The sequence below is a fragment of the Poromitra crassiceps genome, assembly GCF_964638095.1.
Source record: "Poromitra crassiceps genome assembly, chromosome: 5".
NCBI lineage: Eukaryota > Metazoa > Chordata > Actinopteri > Beryciformes > Melamphaidae > Poromitra > Poromitra crassiceps.
Genome location: NC_139642.1, coordinates 51,197,946 through 51,213,962, shown reverse-complemented (window position 1 = coordinate 51,213,962; position 16,017 = coordinate 51,197,946). Strand labels below are relative to the sequence as shown.

The 16,017-nt window shown below is 49.4% G+C and overlaps 1 protein-coding gene across 1 annotated transcript; it reads left to right on the top strand.

Annotated features, from left to right (window-relative positions):
• Nucleotides 1-12,943: 12,943 nt before the first annotated feature.
• fxyd6 (FXYD domain containing ion transport regulator 6) lies at nt 12,944-15,783 on the top strand (the record flags this gene model as incomplete). The annotated part of the gene is made up of 6 exons (XM_083636752.1): nt 12,944-12,989; nt 13,388-13,423; nt 13,580-13,654; nt 14,012-14,054; nt 14,171-14,220; nt 15,746-15,783. The coding sequence occupies 6 exons, from the start codon at nt 12,944-12,946 to the stop codon at nt 15,781-15,783; spliced, it is 288 nt and encodes a 95-aa protein (XP_083492878.1).
• Between the last annotated feature and the right edge of the window lie 234 nt (nt 15,784-16,017).

Genomic DNA, 16,017 nt, shown 5'->3' with positions numbered 1-16,017 from the left:
CACACAGGTGCACACATTCTTTACTCTCTCTCTCTCTCTCTCTCTCTCTCTCTCTCTCTCTCTCTCTCTCTCTCTCTCACACACACACACACACACACACACACAAGATAAAAAAGACAATATCTCATCATGGGAGGCTGTGCTTCCCGGAGTGATAATAATCAGTGTCAATTTGACAATGAAACATGCACAGAGCAACCAGGAAGAATAGCCTCAAAATAAGACAAGATCATTTCAAACGCAACCTAATCTCTGCATGATGGTGCAAAGAGGAGCACGCCGAGTCGCCGAGATACACATTGGGACTAGGGCAGTGCGAGTGGGGCGTGGTCTCACACGTGTAAAGACTGTCTGACACACATTCAACATACTGAAAACACACACATTCAACATACAGAAAACACACACATTCAACATACTGAAAACACACACATTCAACATACTGAAAACACACACAGGCATTTGTTGTAGGTGGTTGTTTGCTCCCTGACCTTGTCTGCCAGATCCATGTGATCATTCATCAACCAGCTGTTGAGTTGGAAACACGGCCACAAGGCTGCACTCATTTCATTGGAGATGTTGGTGTTGCAGAAGTGGTTGGTACCACTCTTGTGCTTGTCTGAGACTCATGAAGCCGCTATAGGCACATTTGACAAATAAGATGTCGATAGAACGTTTTTGTTTCAAATGTCTCTGCGGCTTTCCTCACCGTACTGCTCTCCCTCTGCGCTATCATACTACATCTTCTGACCTTTCCCTTTCATACTGTGTATTTTACACTGAAAATGCCACGGTCATGCAATGGTGTGCCTTTCCTCTGTCCTCTCCCCCCAGACACCATCTCTCCTCTGCCTGCCCTCCTCCTGTCCTCTCCAGTCAGACAGTCTCCCCCTGCCTCTTCTTCTTATGTTATCTTCAAGCAGACACGTTCACCCTGCCTGCCCTCTCCTTGTCCCCTCCTTATAGACACGCTCCCCCTGCCTGCCCTCTCCTTGTCCCCTCCTTATAGACATGCTCCCCCTGCCTGCCCTCTCCTTGTCCCCTCCTTATAGACATGCTCCCCCTGCCTGCCCTCTCCTTGTCCCCTCCTTATAGACATGCTCCCCCTGCCTGCCCTCTCCTTGTCCCTCCTTATAGACACGCTCACCCTGCCTGCCCTTTCCTTGTCCCTCCTTATAGACACGCTCCCCCTGCCTGCCCTCTCCTTGTCCCCTCCTTATAGACACGCTCACCCTGCCTGCCCTCTCCTTGTCCCCTCCTTATAGACATGCTCACCCTGCCTGCCCTCTCCTTGTCCCCTCCTTATAGACATGCTCACCCTGCCTGCCCTCTCCTTGTCCCCTCCTTATAGACATGCTCACCCTGCCTGCCCTCTCCTTGTCCCCTCCTTATAGACACACTCACCCTGCCTGCCCTCTCCTTGTCCCCTCCTTATAGACACGCTCCCCCTGCCTGCCCTCTCCTTGTCCCTCCTTATAGACATGCTCACCCTGCCTGCCCTTTCCTTGTCCCTCCTTATAGACACGCTCCCCCTGCCTGCCCTCTCCTTGTCCCCTCCTTATAGACACGCTCACCCTGCCTGCCCTCTCCTTGTCCCCTCCTTATAGACATGCTCACCCTGCCTGCCCTCTCCTTGTCCCCTCCTTATAGACAAGGTCACCCTGCCTGCCCTCTCCTTGTCCCCTCCTTATAGACAAGGTCACCCTGCCTGCCCTTTCCTTGTCCCCTCCTTATAGACACGCTCAACCTGCCTGCCCTCTCCTTGTCCCCTCCTTATAGACATGCTCCCCCTGCCTGCCTTCTCCTTGTCCCCTCCTTATAGACATGCTCCCCCTGCCTGCCCTCTCCTTGTCCCCTCCTTATAGACACGCTCACCCTGCCTGCCCTCTCCTTGTCCCCTCCTTATAGACATGCTCACCCTGCCTGCCCTCTCCTTGTCCCCTCCTTATAGACATGCTCACCCTGCCTGCCTTCTCCTTGTCCCCTCCTTATAGACAAGGTCACCCTGCCTGCCCTCTCCTTGTCCCCTCCTTATAGACAAGGTCACCCTGCCTGCCCTCTCCTTGTCCCCTCCTTATAGACACGCTCACCCTGCCTGCCCTCTCCTTGTCCCCTCCTTATAGACACGCTCACCCTGCCTGCCCTCTCCTTGTCCCCTCCTTATAGACATGCTCACCCTGCCTGCCCTCTCCTTGTCCCCTCCTTATAGACAAGGTCACCCTGCCTGCCCTCTCCTTGTCCCCTCCTTATAGACAAGGTCACCCTGCCTGCCCTTTCCTTGTCCCCTCCTTATAGACACGCTCACCCTGCCTGCCCTCTCCTTGTCCCCTCCTTATAGACATGCTCCCCCTGCCTGCCCTCTCCTTGTCCCCTCCTTATAGACATGCTCCCCCTGCCTGCCCTCTCCTTGTCCCCTCCTTATAGACATGCTCACCCTGCCTGCCCTCTCCTTGTCCCCTCCTTATAGACAAGGTCACCCTGCCTGCCCTCTTTTTGTCCCCTCCTACACGCTCACCCTGCCTGCCCTCTCCTTGTCCCCTCCTTATAGACATGCTCACCCTGCCTGCCCTCTCCTTGTCCCCTCCTTATAGACACGCTCACCCTGCCTGCCCTCTCCTTGTCCCCTCCTTATAGACATGCTCACCCTGCCTGCCCTTTCCTTGTCCCTCCTTATAGACACACTCACCCTGCCTGCCCTTTCCTTGTCCCTCCTTATAGACACACCCTGCCTGCCCTTTCCTTGTCCCTCCTTATAGACACACCCTGCCTGCCCTCTCCTTGTCCCCTCCTTATTCACCTTATTCTTTGCCCACACATGGACGCTTCCGCATTACGTCATTTCGTAATAGTATTTCTGTTTTGACTTGCCAAAAACCCCGCAGGCAAAATGGCCGCGCACACTCCCCTCCTAAAGTGGCAAAATTACTCCCCCATAAACTAACATATCTTGGCCAATACGTATGTAACATACAAAATAAAGCAACCCGTAATATCTTAATTTTAAGTAGAATGCAGAGGACATGTAACTGTTTAGTTAAACTTGCATTCCAGGAATATTGTGCTCTAAAGATGACGTTAGTGGAGTCGAGGCTGTTTCGTCCTGAAACCCACATAGGTTGCGCCAGCCGTAACCTATGTGCGATTCGAAATAACGCATCCGAGATAGAAACGTTATGAATATAGCCACGTTATAAACAAACTAACGCTGGTGATCCGTATGGAAACAGTGTTACTCGAAATGGTTAAAAGTTATATCAATTTGGTCATTCAGTGGCATTTTACTGCCATATAACATAACTAACTAGCGGCTAATATTAGCCACAGAAGGCAACTAGCGCTGAACCGGAAGAACAAATACGTTTGGGTTGAACGCGGAAGAGAGAAAAAGTGGGCGTGGTGAATATGGTGAATAGACAAGGCCGTCCTCCCTGCCCTCTCCTTGTCCCTCCTTATAGACACGCTCGCCCTGCCTGCCCTCTTCTTGTCCCTCCTTATAGACACACTCACCCTCCCTGCCCTCCTTGTCCCTCCTTATAGACACGCTCCCCCTGCCTGCCCTCTCCTTGTCCCCTCCTTATAGACACGCTCACCCTGCCTGCCCTCTCATTGTCCCCTCCTTATAGACACGCTCACCCTGCCTGCCCTCTCCTTGTCCCCTCCTTATAGACACGCTCCCCCTGCCTGCCCTCTCCTTGTCCCTCCTTATAGACACGCTCGCCCTGCCTGCCCTCTCCTTGTCCCTCCTTATAGACATGCTCCCCCTGCCTGCCCTCTCCTTGTCCCCTCCTTATAGACACGCCCCCCCCTGCCTGCCCTCTCCTTGTCCCCTCCTTATAGACATGCTCCCCCTGCCTGCCCTCTCCTTGTCCCCTCCTTATAGACATGCTCACCCTGCCTGCCCTCTCCTTGTCCCCTCCTTATAGACATGCTCACCCTGCCTGCCCTCTCCTTGTCCCCTCCTTATAGACAAGGCCGTCCTCCCTGCCCTCTCCTTGTCCCTCCTTATAGACACGGTGGCTCAGTGGTTAGTGCTGTTGCCTCACAGCAAGAAGGTCCCGGGTTCGAACCCCGGTCCGTCCCAGGTCCTTTATGTGTGGAGTTTGCATGTTCTCCCCGTGTTCTTGTGGGTTTTCTCTGGGTGCTCCGGTTTCCTCCCACCATCAAAGACATGTATGTTAGGGTTAATACTCCTGTCAGTGCCCCTGACCAAGGCACTGGCAAAAGAGCTGGAGTTGGTCCCCGGGCGCTGCACTGCGGCTGCCCACTGCTCCTAGTTCTAGGAAGGTTCCTAGTAGAGGATGGGTCAAATGCAGAGGACGGATTTCCCCATGGGGATAAATAAAGGATAACTTAACTTAACTTAACGCTCACCCTGCCTGTCCTCTCCTTGTTCCCTCCTTATAGACACGCTCGTCCTGCCTGCCCTCTCCTTGTCCCCTCCTTATAGACACACTCACCCTGCCTGCCCTCTCCTTGTCCCCTCCTTATAGACATGCTCCCCCTGCCTGCCCTCTCCTTGTCCCCTCCTTATAGACACGCTCGCCCTGGCTGTCCTCTCCTTGTGCTCTCCCCTCAGACAATGGAGAGACTGGCTTCCCCGTGGGCCTGGAACTTGATATTGGCAAACAATAGCAGAGATAAGGTGGGTCAAGAAGAGGAGAGGCAAGCGCTCGGGTGCCATGTTTCAGCAGGGAGAGAAAAGGCTGGCATTGAATGGTCGCTTGATGCATTGGGGAGTGCCACGCTGCCAAACACCCTGAGGGATCCTCATGGGACAATGTGATGCTGCCCGGGTTAACTGTTAAAAAAAAAAAAGCTCTCCCCCAACAGAGATTCAAATGACACCCAAACAAAAGTTCTATTATTCGCTATGATTTGATCACTCCACGCTATCCATTGTGCTATTCAGCATACTCACGGGTCAGGGTCAGAAATATGTTGCATCAGAATCAAAATGCATCAAAATGTGAAATCAGGACGCATAGAGATGTAATATTTTGTGATCCAGAAAGATGAGAAGCTCCGTTACGGTAAACATGAATGCCCGTCTTTCAGCATTGTTGCTCTCGATGTCTTCAGGTGTTGATGATGTCATATGTGTCAACGCACCATTCTGGCTTTCAACCCAATATCTCACCATGTGCACAAACTCAGCTGTGATCATTCTTCAAAGAAAAAAGTTCAATAATCCGTATCCAGAATCAATGCAGACATGCTTTTACCCCTACTTTGTTCCAAGTGAATTTTGTTGTCACAACAACAAAGGTCTTTCTTCCTTCATTTGTCCTTGCAAAATGGACATGCGTTCTGGTGTGAATGGACATCCAGTGTTTTGAGTCTGACAACCCCAGGCTATCTGGGTTTCTTCCAGAAGCAGCGGAGGTCATCTAAGGTGCCACTTAAGCCCAAACACTCACTGTCATAACTACTCCATTAACCAGTATCCTAGGGTGAGACCAGCAGGCCTCAGACACCTCCCTCCACCCACCATCTAACACACTTCCCCTCATCATCCCTCCTTCCATCTCTCCACCCGTCTCTATATCATCTAACACACTTCCCCTCATCATCCCTCCTTCCATCTCTCCACCCGTCTCTATATTTAACCCACTCCAGCCCAGAGAGTAGTGCTTTTCACACCAGAGAGGCAGCAAGTGATGAGTGAATGAGGAGGAGGGAGTTGGAGAAAAAGAGAGTAAAGACAGATAAGGCAAAAATTATTATAAAAATAATCTCTCCCTCTCTCTCTCTCCCCCCCCCCCCTCTCTCTCTCTCTCTCTCTCCCGCTCTCTCTCTCTCTCTCTCTCTCCCTCTCTCTCTGTGTATGTGTGTGTGTGTGTGTGTGTGTGTGTGTGTGTGTTTGTTTGTGTGTGTGTGTGTGTGCAAGAGATGAGAGAATTTGGCACAAAGCGCAGTCACATCTTAAGGTTTCATGTCTCTCCGCTAATGCTATCGACAAGCAATGGGGTCAAGATTAAGTGGCAAATTAGCAAAGACATTAAATTGGCCAGTCAGTAAAAATGTTGGCCTCGAGCACTCCAAAGCAGTCAATATTGTAAGTGTGTAGTACGTGGAAACAGATTGATATCCCATCAGACTTGATTTTACTGTGTTGAATACTCTATCAAAGACAGATTGTGAGCAGCAGAGTTTCTTCAACTTAGACTGCTGGTGGGTGTCACATGGCGAGGAAATAAAGTGAAATTATCTCACCCCATTTGCAGATTGTTGTGACTTAGCAAAATAATATAACAGTATATAGTATAAATATATAATATAATTATAGTGTTGTGTTTTGAAAGGGTACCTGACTGGTTTACCTTACTGTGATAGTTGAGCATGGATCAGTGTTTATTACTCTGTGAGTGTGAGAGAAGTACAACATTACCTCTGAAGTGAAAGATCTCTTTCAAGTTGTGAACATGGTGACAGACATGCCTTCAAACGATCTTCATCTTTTATCTCTGTTTTTGGGTCATAGGGCTGCAAAAGTGTCACACTTGTAAGACAGTATTCACATATGATCCTTATGTCCTTTTAGCCTACATGTGTACATCAACCAGCTAGAAATGAGAGCCATGCTCATGTTCTCAAGTAACATTTACAGTGACCTGAGGAGATACTGTGAAGGTATCTAGGTCATTATGTGCACAGTGCAAGTTCATTCAGGAACACTCTCGTCATAGATTTAACCATTTAGTGCACACATGGAAATACAGTTATGTTTGGCGCTGAAGGCTCCGCTCTTTACAGAAGATGCTCCCTGAATCAGCCCAGCAGCATGCTACGCTGAACAGGGAGCGCAAGCAGAATCCCCCATGGGCATACCAGAGTCAAGATTAATTTAATAGCCATAGTGAGCAAGCAGAATGAGCCCAAGCAAGACACTGAACACATGTTTAACCTTTGAGCCATGCAGACTCTGAGCTAGAATACATGTTTAACCTTTGAGCCATGCAGACTCTGAGCTAGAATACATGTTTAACCTTTGAGCCATGCAGACTCTGAGCTAGAACATAATGTGTAACCTTTGAGCCATGCAGACTCTGAGCTAGAATACATGTTTAACCTTTGAGCCATGCAGACTCTGAGCTAGAACACATGTTTAACCTTTGAGCCATGCAGACTCTGAGCTAGAACACATGTTTAATCTTTGAGCCATGCAGACTCTGAGCTAGAATACATGTTTAACCTTTGAGCCATGCAGACGCTGAGCTAGAATACACGTTTAACCTTTGAGCCATGCAGACTCTGAGCTAGAACACACGTTTAACCTTTGAGCCATGCAGACTCTGAGCTAGAACACATGTTTAACCTTTGAGCCATGCAGACTCTGAGCTAGAACACATGTTTAACCTTTGAGCCATGCAGACTCTGAGCTATAAAGGTGGAGGCTGGGGTGGTGGAGGCCGAGCTTGGCTGCAGCAGCAGCAGCAGCAGCAGCAGCAGCAGCAGCAGCAGCAGCAGCAGCAGCAGCAGCAGCAGCAGCTGCGATGTGTGTGGCAGCAAAGACCAGTGTAGAGGGGGGCCATATTTGAAAGGACTGTCTTGTTGTGAGAATGGCTGTGATTGGTGAATGGTTAAACGCTGATCCAATCCATCCAACCGAATATTTATCTGACCAAGGTCACAGCAACAGCATGCGTTCTGTTCTAGGGTGGATCTTCCCTTTTAAGGAACATGCCATGCCATTTAGTCTGGATAAGCAGTTGGCCGTCTGTTGTCCTGGTTACCAGTGTGTTGCTTGGATGTGTATGGGCTTCCAAATTAAAACGTAATGAGCTCCAACAAACACAGCAACTGACTGGAACGCTACAGTAGCTACTCCTGCTGCTAATGGGCCGTACAGTTAGCAAAGTGTCAAGCTTTAAAATGACTTCTCAGTGGTAATGGGAGCGTGTGTGTGTGTGTGTGTGTGTGTGTGTGTGTGTGTGTGTGTGTGTGATACATGTGGAAATAGGCCAAGGTTGTGTGGTGTCTGCAGGGAGGCGGGGACACTCTCTGTCAGGAAAAGAGAACATGTATGGAGGCTCTTGCATGGATAGTTATGTAAGGAGGAGACTTCATCCTCAGGTCCAGTTAACACAAGGGGATTAAACAGAGCCAAGGTTATGATGTGATGCACCTGTCGCCAACAAATAGCGCGGATGTGTCTGTGCGTGCGTGCGTGTGTGTGCGTGTGTGTGTGTGTGTGTGTGTGTGTGTGTGTGTCTGTGTGTGTGTGTGTGTGTGTGTGCGTGCGTGCGTGCGTGCGTGCGTGCGTGTGTGTGTTGCTTGTACTCAGAATTGTGCACGGCCCAAATTGAAGTGGATGTGCTGGAGAACTGTGGCTTACTAATACAGACCTCTCTCGCTCCATTTCTCTCTCTCTCACCCTCCCTCTTTCTAATTCTCTATTTCAACAGTTGCCATGGAAACTATTTTGCTCTTCCTCTCTTCCCTCCTGGTTTGTGTGGCTGGTAAGTCCCCCCACCCCCCCACCCCCCACACACACACACACACATCTACACATCTACACATAATGCACACACACCAATAGTCCACAGGGAGGCAGTATAGCGACAGGTAGTGACGTTACATGAAACGGCACTAGGTGTGATGGGCTTCCAGCTAAACATCAGTTACTGCCTTGCTGGCTTTGTGTGTGGGCTTGACAGAATGACTAGGTGGAGGAGTGAGAGTGTGTGAGGCCTGTTCATGATTAAATGCAAGACACATACATACACACATACACACACACACACACACACACACACACACACACACACACACACATATGCACGGCCACACACCAGACACACTCACCTGAAATACGATATGAGGGTGTGGTTCTGTGCGAGAGGCTGTTGTTCCGTTGATGATGTGACTGTTACATGTTAATTGACACTTGAAGCTGATGTGAGGAAAACAGAAAGATTGTGGGAACGTGTGTGTTCAGCCCGTTCTCACTCCTCTTTATCACGCGGCTGGTGCGTGGGATGTTAACGCACACTTGTGCATAAGTGTGATACGCACGCAGACGCACCGTTAAACAAGCACTGTGCACTTGGTTGGTCACCATGGGGGTCTCCCTTCCCCCTACGGGAAGACCCCCTTTAAGGGGTCACAAAAGGGGTTGGACTCGGAGACCCCCAAAGTCTTCCCCTGAAGACCCTAACCATAACCCTTCCCCCACCATAACCCCTCTCACCCCCGTGCCTCACCCCAACCTTCCCCTGGGACTCTGCCCCAGTGCCTAAACCCAACCCCAAGGTGTTACTTGACCTTTGCCTGACCCCAAACAGGTGCGCAGTGCTTGTTTAACAGTGTGTCTGTGTGTGAATCATACATACGCACAAGAGTACCGTGTGTGTTACGTCCCACACACAGCTGGAATGAGAATGTGTTGGTGTGTTAGCGTGTTTGTATGTGTCTGACTGTGCAGGCGGGTGCGACCTCAAGGACGCCCAAGCCAGTGCCTTAAAATGTTCACACAAAAACAAAACAACAAAGAAAAAATAACAGTATAGATAGATAGATATTATATGCTACTTGCCATCTGCTCCTCTATGTATTGTAACTATGATGTGATATTCTGTTTGCTAATATATTGATTTTATTTCAGTAAATGATTACTCTCACTGACCACTAGGGGGCCATGTGTAGGCCTGACAACCCTTGGAAGTATTGTTACACACCCTTGGGTGCCACACCCTGAGTGCACCAGCTGATTATCATGACCCAATCACTGTATGACAAACAAAAGACCTAGCTCATTCATTGTTTCTGTAAATCACCTTGAGAAAGGCCAGTTTGGCCGAAACATGTCGGTGGAAGCCATATTTTAATAAAGGCTTTTTTTAAATATTCTTGAAGAGTTGCCTTGGACTTCCTTTGTTCTTTCCATTTGATGTCTTGTCCCTTTCTTTCTTCTTCTCACCATCTGACTCAAATCATTTTCCTTCTCTCTTCCCCCGTCTCTCAGCTGTAGCAGAGCTCAGTGCACAGGGTGAGTACCTTGATTGCATCCATAATGGGGTCATACCTCAGGCCTAACAGCCAAATAGATGGTCTATTATCGGTTTCCAGATCAGGTCAGAACCTCGTGGATAATGGATTTACTCAGAGAGAACATTGGCGGGTGGATGGATTAAGAGAAAGGATAGCCAGAACCAACTGTGTCCTGAATAGAAAGAGATGTCAGCGCTACAGAGCGAGATCAATACTGGACACCCACGAGTGATGGTTAGACGAGAAAGAGGAGAAGTTGTGCCTGTATGGACGACACATACTTAAAGCGTAACTAACCCCTAAAACACTTTTTTCCCCCAGCTTTTAACCAATATATATGGCTATTTTGTCAGAAATCTGGCGGGGTCAGTCCCCCTTTAAACGTAAGACGCAGAGCATGGAAATTCATCAACCCAGTCTCACACAAAAAATTAGCATAGTGTCACGGTGCTTCTGCTAGTGGTTAGTTATTAAAGTCCCTGGAAACCAGAAATATTTCTTTATTATTTAGCATTTTGAGTTCATCACATCACAGGACCCTATGTTAATAAGCCACCAGCCAAATTTGAACGATGATGAACGTCGCAAAGTATATAAATTTAGGTTTGACAGTCTGGCAAAACTCATGAGAAAATCATTATTTTTTAGAGTGTATTTCTCCCGCGGACTGTGTGGGCGTGTCCCATCTGCAGCAGGTTTTCCGAGAGAGAGCGCGAGACAGAGGGGGGAGGGAAACGGAGAAAGAGATCAAGTTACACAGCACTTGCGAGTGTGTGTGTGTGTGTGTGTGTGTGTGTGTGTGTGTGTGTGTGTGTGTGTGAGAGAGCCACCAGCCTGTGTGTCTCTCGCTCTCTCTCACTAGTCCCGAGAGAGAGAGAGAGAGAGAGAGAGAGAGAGAGAGAGAGAGAGAGAGAGAGAGAGAAGCACATGGCCTGAAACCCGACACCTTGCTAATCTCACAAGCATAGCGCTTGGCAGACGGCAGAGTGGGAGGGAGACGGACAGCGAGGGAGCGCTGTCACTGGGGGCAAAGAACGGACTTGCCATAGGTGGGTGCGGATTGCGCGCGTGTACAAAGGTTATATAGAGCTTATGACGTCATAAGCTCCTGCGTTTTAGCACCTCGCGCACTGCTGTCTTCAATGAGGAAGTACTTTGTAGAATCTTGTAGAAAAGTGGCGATTTTAAGGCTTTGGGTTGAAAGTAATGTATAATAATTTCGGAGGCACAAAATTACTAACATAAGACCCTAAATAACATAGTTAGAACGTTTTTGTGGATTTTGGTTTCCAGGGACTTTAAGTTTAACCTGACCAGGCTGACCTCCATGGACCGTCATACCCTGTGCTTCCAGTGCTATGATGACCACGTCTGCGCCAGCGCCATCAATGTCTGCAGAAACTGTACCACACTTCTTGTTCGTTGCCGTCAAGAGCGCTGGGCCTACTTCCAGCACGAGTATCTTGGGGGAATTTACACCTGTAGTTTCAAGTGGTCAAGCACTATCCAATTGCAATCTGATCACAGAAAACGCATGTTAGTGCCAGGTGTATTGTTCTCTAAAATAGATGGGGGGGGTTATGGATGATTCCTGTTACGGCTGGGCTTATGGCAATCCAGATGTGACTCGGCAGCGTTGTAAGGTGCTGTTGTTGCATCAGGTGTGTACCGATCAGGCTCCCCCTCAGTAGGCAAATGGTTGCCGAAACTTTTACCATGGTCTGGGTGAATACTCGATTCTGATTGGCTGCAAGGTGTCCATTATTTTGTGATATTGTACAGTGATAATGGACACCTAGCTAAATGGTCTGTTCACCGTTCATATCAATGCGCCATAGTTTCACACTGGTATCAAGAGAGCTGTTTGAGCTCTATACCCCCGTTAAGGGTTAATATGACAATTTTGGACGTTGAGAAAAAAATGGACTCGGTCAAAGTAAGTATTTAAATCACCCCTGTGTGCTCAGTTTATCAAAAATAACTCTTATTTACAATTTTGATTTTCATTTCGGACATTTCTAACCTCGCGTCACCAGGCTCTTCTCGGCGACAAAGGAGATTTCCCTCGGCTCGTGCACGAGCGGGGGCCTTTGACAGAGAGAGAGAGAGAGAGAGGGAGAGAGAGGGAGAGGAAGAGGGAGAGGGAGAGAGCGAGAGAGAGAGAGAGAGAGAGAGAGAGAGAGAGAGAGAGAGAGAGAGAGAGAGACAACTCTCTCTGCATGTCACCACAACAGCACACGCAGTGCGAGCCCCCGCTGCTCTGTCACTTCCTGAAACTCTTCGCTCTTAAATGTTAATATACTTGTCCAATACGTATCTATCATACAAAATAAAGCAAGCTGCCAAACGGTAATGTCTTAATTTAATGTAGAACGCAAAACATCGTTAAACCCGCATTCCTGTGATAAAATTAACGTTTGAGTCGGCTTTAAAACGGAGGGTGGTGGAAGTGGGAGGGACTATTTTATTTCGTGGAAGACTGATTTACAGTATGAATAACAGACATTTAGCCATTTAGATTGCTTTATTTATTACACATGGAAATATAAATGACTGGTCTTATTGTTTTGTTGGCAAGTGACCATGGTATAAGCGGGTTAATGCACTTCGAGGTGTACATTATCACTTTTTAAGGGACGACGCGAGAGGCGTGAACCGTCCGAGGCGAAGCCGAGGATGGTTGCCTCCGCGAAGTCCCTTAAAAAGTGATAATGTACACCTCGTCGTGCATTAACCCTTACATAACCGCTAAGTCGAGCTGCTCCTGTGACTCTCTACTGGGCCGACTGGGCGGTCACGCTGGTCTGGAACATTAGGAGCAGGAAGTAGCGGTGGACTGAGCTGTCGTCACACCAAAGAGTAGAAGGCAAGGGACGGAAATTTAGTGCCTTTTTGACAACAGCGCAGCCGCCATTTTGGCCTGAAAAATTCCTCCTTACAACAGCACAGAACCATGACAGAGAGACATGCCATGACCGGGAAGTACACAGGCCATTTCGGTAGAGGTACTTTTGTACGTCACTTTGTAGGCGAGATGTTTTACTGGCGTCATTACGGTATGTCTCCTTCAGACCAAAATGGCGTAGCTCTGCTGCCGTGCACTGGTGTTGCAATGGAACGGCCTATGCTTTCACTTCTTAGGCCTATCAATCTAAGTTCTTTGGACACACTGGACTGAGGGAAAACGTGACGTTGACATTCAACAATTTTAGCGACGTTATCAGTGAAACTAGAGCGTTTTAGCACTGTGGAGCAACATTGCTATTTCATAATTATTTGTGAGATCGTGTTGAATGAATAGAGTGCAGAACAATCCAGAATGGCATTGATAAAATATTGACATATTATTGATAAGCTCACTGGTTCTCATTACACACCTTCTACCATGTGTTTATAGATGGCAAGGAGAAAGGTGAAGATCCATTTGTCTATGGTAAGTCTGGAAAAATCAGCGCATTTTCTCTCACTCGCCATCATCACAACATTGTTCTAACACAGAGAATCGATTGCCACAAATGGCTAACTGATGATCCTTTCTGTCGCCTGTTCCTCTCTCCTTTCTGTCTTTGTCTGTCCTGCCTCTCTTTAGACTATGAGAGCCTGAGGATTACAGGACTGGTATTTGCTGTGGTGCTGTTCACACTGGGCATTCTACTCATCCTCAGTAAGCTTACCTCTGTGTGTGTGTGTGTGTGTGTGTGTGTGTGTGTGTGTGTGTGTGTGTGTGTGTGTGTGTGTGTGTGTGTGTGTGTGTGTGTGTGTGTGTGTGTGTGTGTGTGTGTGTGTGTGTGTGTGTGCGTGTGAGCACGCTTGTGATAATTTCACGTGTAGATGGGTTGTAATGAAATGTAAACAGATATTACAATCAAATGAAAAAAGGATGAATTATTAAATAATGAATCATTATAAAATTTCTACACTATGTTATGACACCATCTTGTGTGCTTAGTCTATCAGCTGTATGTGTTGCAGACAGTAGGCTATGTCTAATCAAGTCACTAATGAAAACGTGTGTTTGTAGGTCGGCGGTGCCGCTGCAGTATCAACCAGAAGGAGAAGCCCAGGTACGTCAGCATCCCCTTCTGATTGCCAAATGCCTGGGATGTGTAAGGGCATTTTTGTTGTTGTCGTCACAATGCATGATTTGGTCACCATGACAACCTGCAAATTGTCTCTCCAGGGCCCCTGGAGATGAGGAGGCACAGGAGGAGAACCTGATTGCCTCCAAGGGTGAGATGCACAGTTTAACTCTCCTCATCCCTCCGTCAGCTCCTCTCACCTCTGCCCTCCATCAGCTCCTCTCACCTCTGCCCTCCATCAGCTCCTCTCACCTCTGCCCTCCATCAGCTCCTCTCACCTCTGCCCTCCATCAGCTCCTCTCACCTCTGCCCTCCATCAGCTCCTCTCACCTCTGCCCTCCATCAGCTCCTCTCACCTCTGCCCTCCTCAGCCCTCCATCAGCTCCTCTCACCTCTGCCCTCCTCAGCCCTCCGTCAGCTCCTCTCACCTCTGCCCTCCATCAGCTCCTCTCACCCCTGCCCTCCTCAGCCCTCCGTCAGCTCCTCTCACCTCTGCCCTCCATCAGCTCCTCTCACCTCTGCCCTCCATCAGCTCCTCTCACCTCTGCCCTCCATCAGCTCCTCTCACCTCTGCCCTCCGTCAGCTCCTCTCACCTCTGCCCTCCTCAGCCCTCCGTCAGCTCCTCTCACCTCTGCCCTCCTCAGCCCTCCGTCAGCTCCTCTCACCTCTGCCCTCCATCAGCTCCTCTCACCTCTGCCCTCCATCAGCTCCTCTCACCTCTGCCCTCCATCAGCTCCTCTCACCTCTGCCCTCCTCAGCCCTCCATCAGCTCCTCTCACCTCTGCCCTCTGTCAGCTCCTCTCACCTCTGCCCTCCTCAGCCCTCCGTCAGCTCCTCTCACCTCTGCCCTCCGTCAGCTCCTCTCACCTCTGCCCTCCTCAGCCCTCTGTCAGCTCCTCTCACCTCTGCCCTCCGTCAGCTCCTCTCACCTCTGCCCTCCTCTGCCCTCTGTCAGCTCCTCTCACCTCTGCCCTCCTCAGCCCTCCGTCAGCTCCTCTCACCTCTGCCCTCCATCAGCTCCTCTCACCTCTGCCCTCCTCTGCCCTCTGTCAGCTCCTCTCACCTCTGCCCTCTGTCAGCTCCTCTCACCTCTGCCCTCCTCAGCCCTCTGTCAGCTCCTCTCACCTCTGCCCTCCTCTGCCCTCTGTCAGCTCCTCTCACCTCTGCCCTCCTCAGCCCTCCGTCAGCTCCTCTCACCTCTGCCCTCCATCAGCTCCTCTCACCTCTGCCCTCCTCTGCCCTCTGTCAGCTCCTCTCACCTCTGCCCTCTGTCAGCTCCTCTCACCTCTGCCCTCCTCAGCCCTCCGTCAGCTCCTCTCACCTTTGCCCTCCTCTGCCCTCTGTCAGCTCCTCTCACCTTTGCCCTCCTCAGCCCTCCGTCAGCTCCTCTCATCTCTGCTCACCCCTGACTATCGAGTTTGCCATGGAAATACCCTCAGTGCAGGGTGGTATTCTGGCTCATGTGTTCATTGTGTTGTGTTGTGTGTGTGCAACAGGCAAAAAGAGAGCATGTGAGTGAGTGAGTGAGTGAGTGAGTGAGTGAGTGAGTGAGTGAGTGAGTGAGTGAGTGAGTGAGTGAGTGAGTGCATGGGTGGATGGATGAGAGAATGAGTGAGTGAAAGAGATCGAGGCCAAAGTACACGGTAAGAAATGTTTTTATTTGTGTGTTTTTCAGCTGCAGCTGCTGCCAAAGAGACTCCAGCGGAGAACTAGGCCAATACCTCCGGACTGCTGGACTGCCTACGAAAATGATGATCAATTTGATTTGATATTAAACCACTACCACGACGAAGAAATCGATGATGCTTATTATGATTGATTGGCAGGGTATATGAATATGACTGGGTAAGGAGGGAGCTGTGAGTTATAGTTTGGAGGTGTAATATGTACATAGACCTTCTTGTGTGCTGAAGATAAATCTCTAGCCATGTTGTTCCGTGCTGCGTT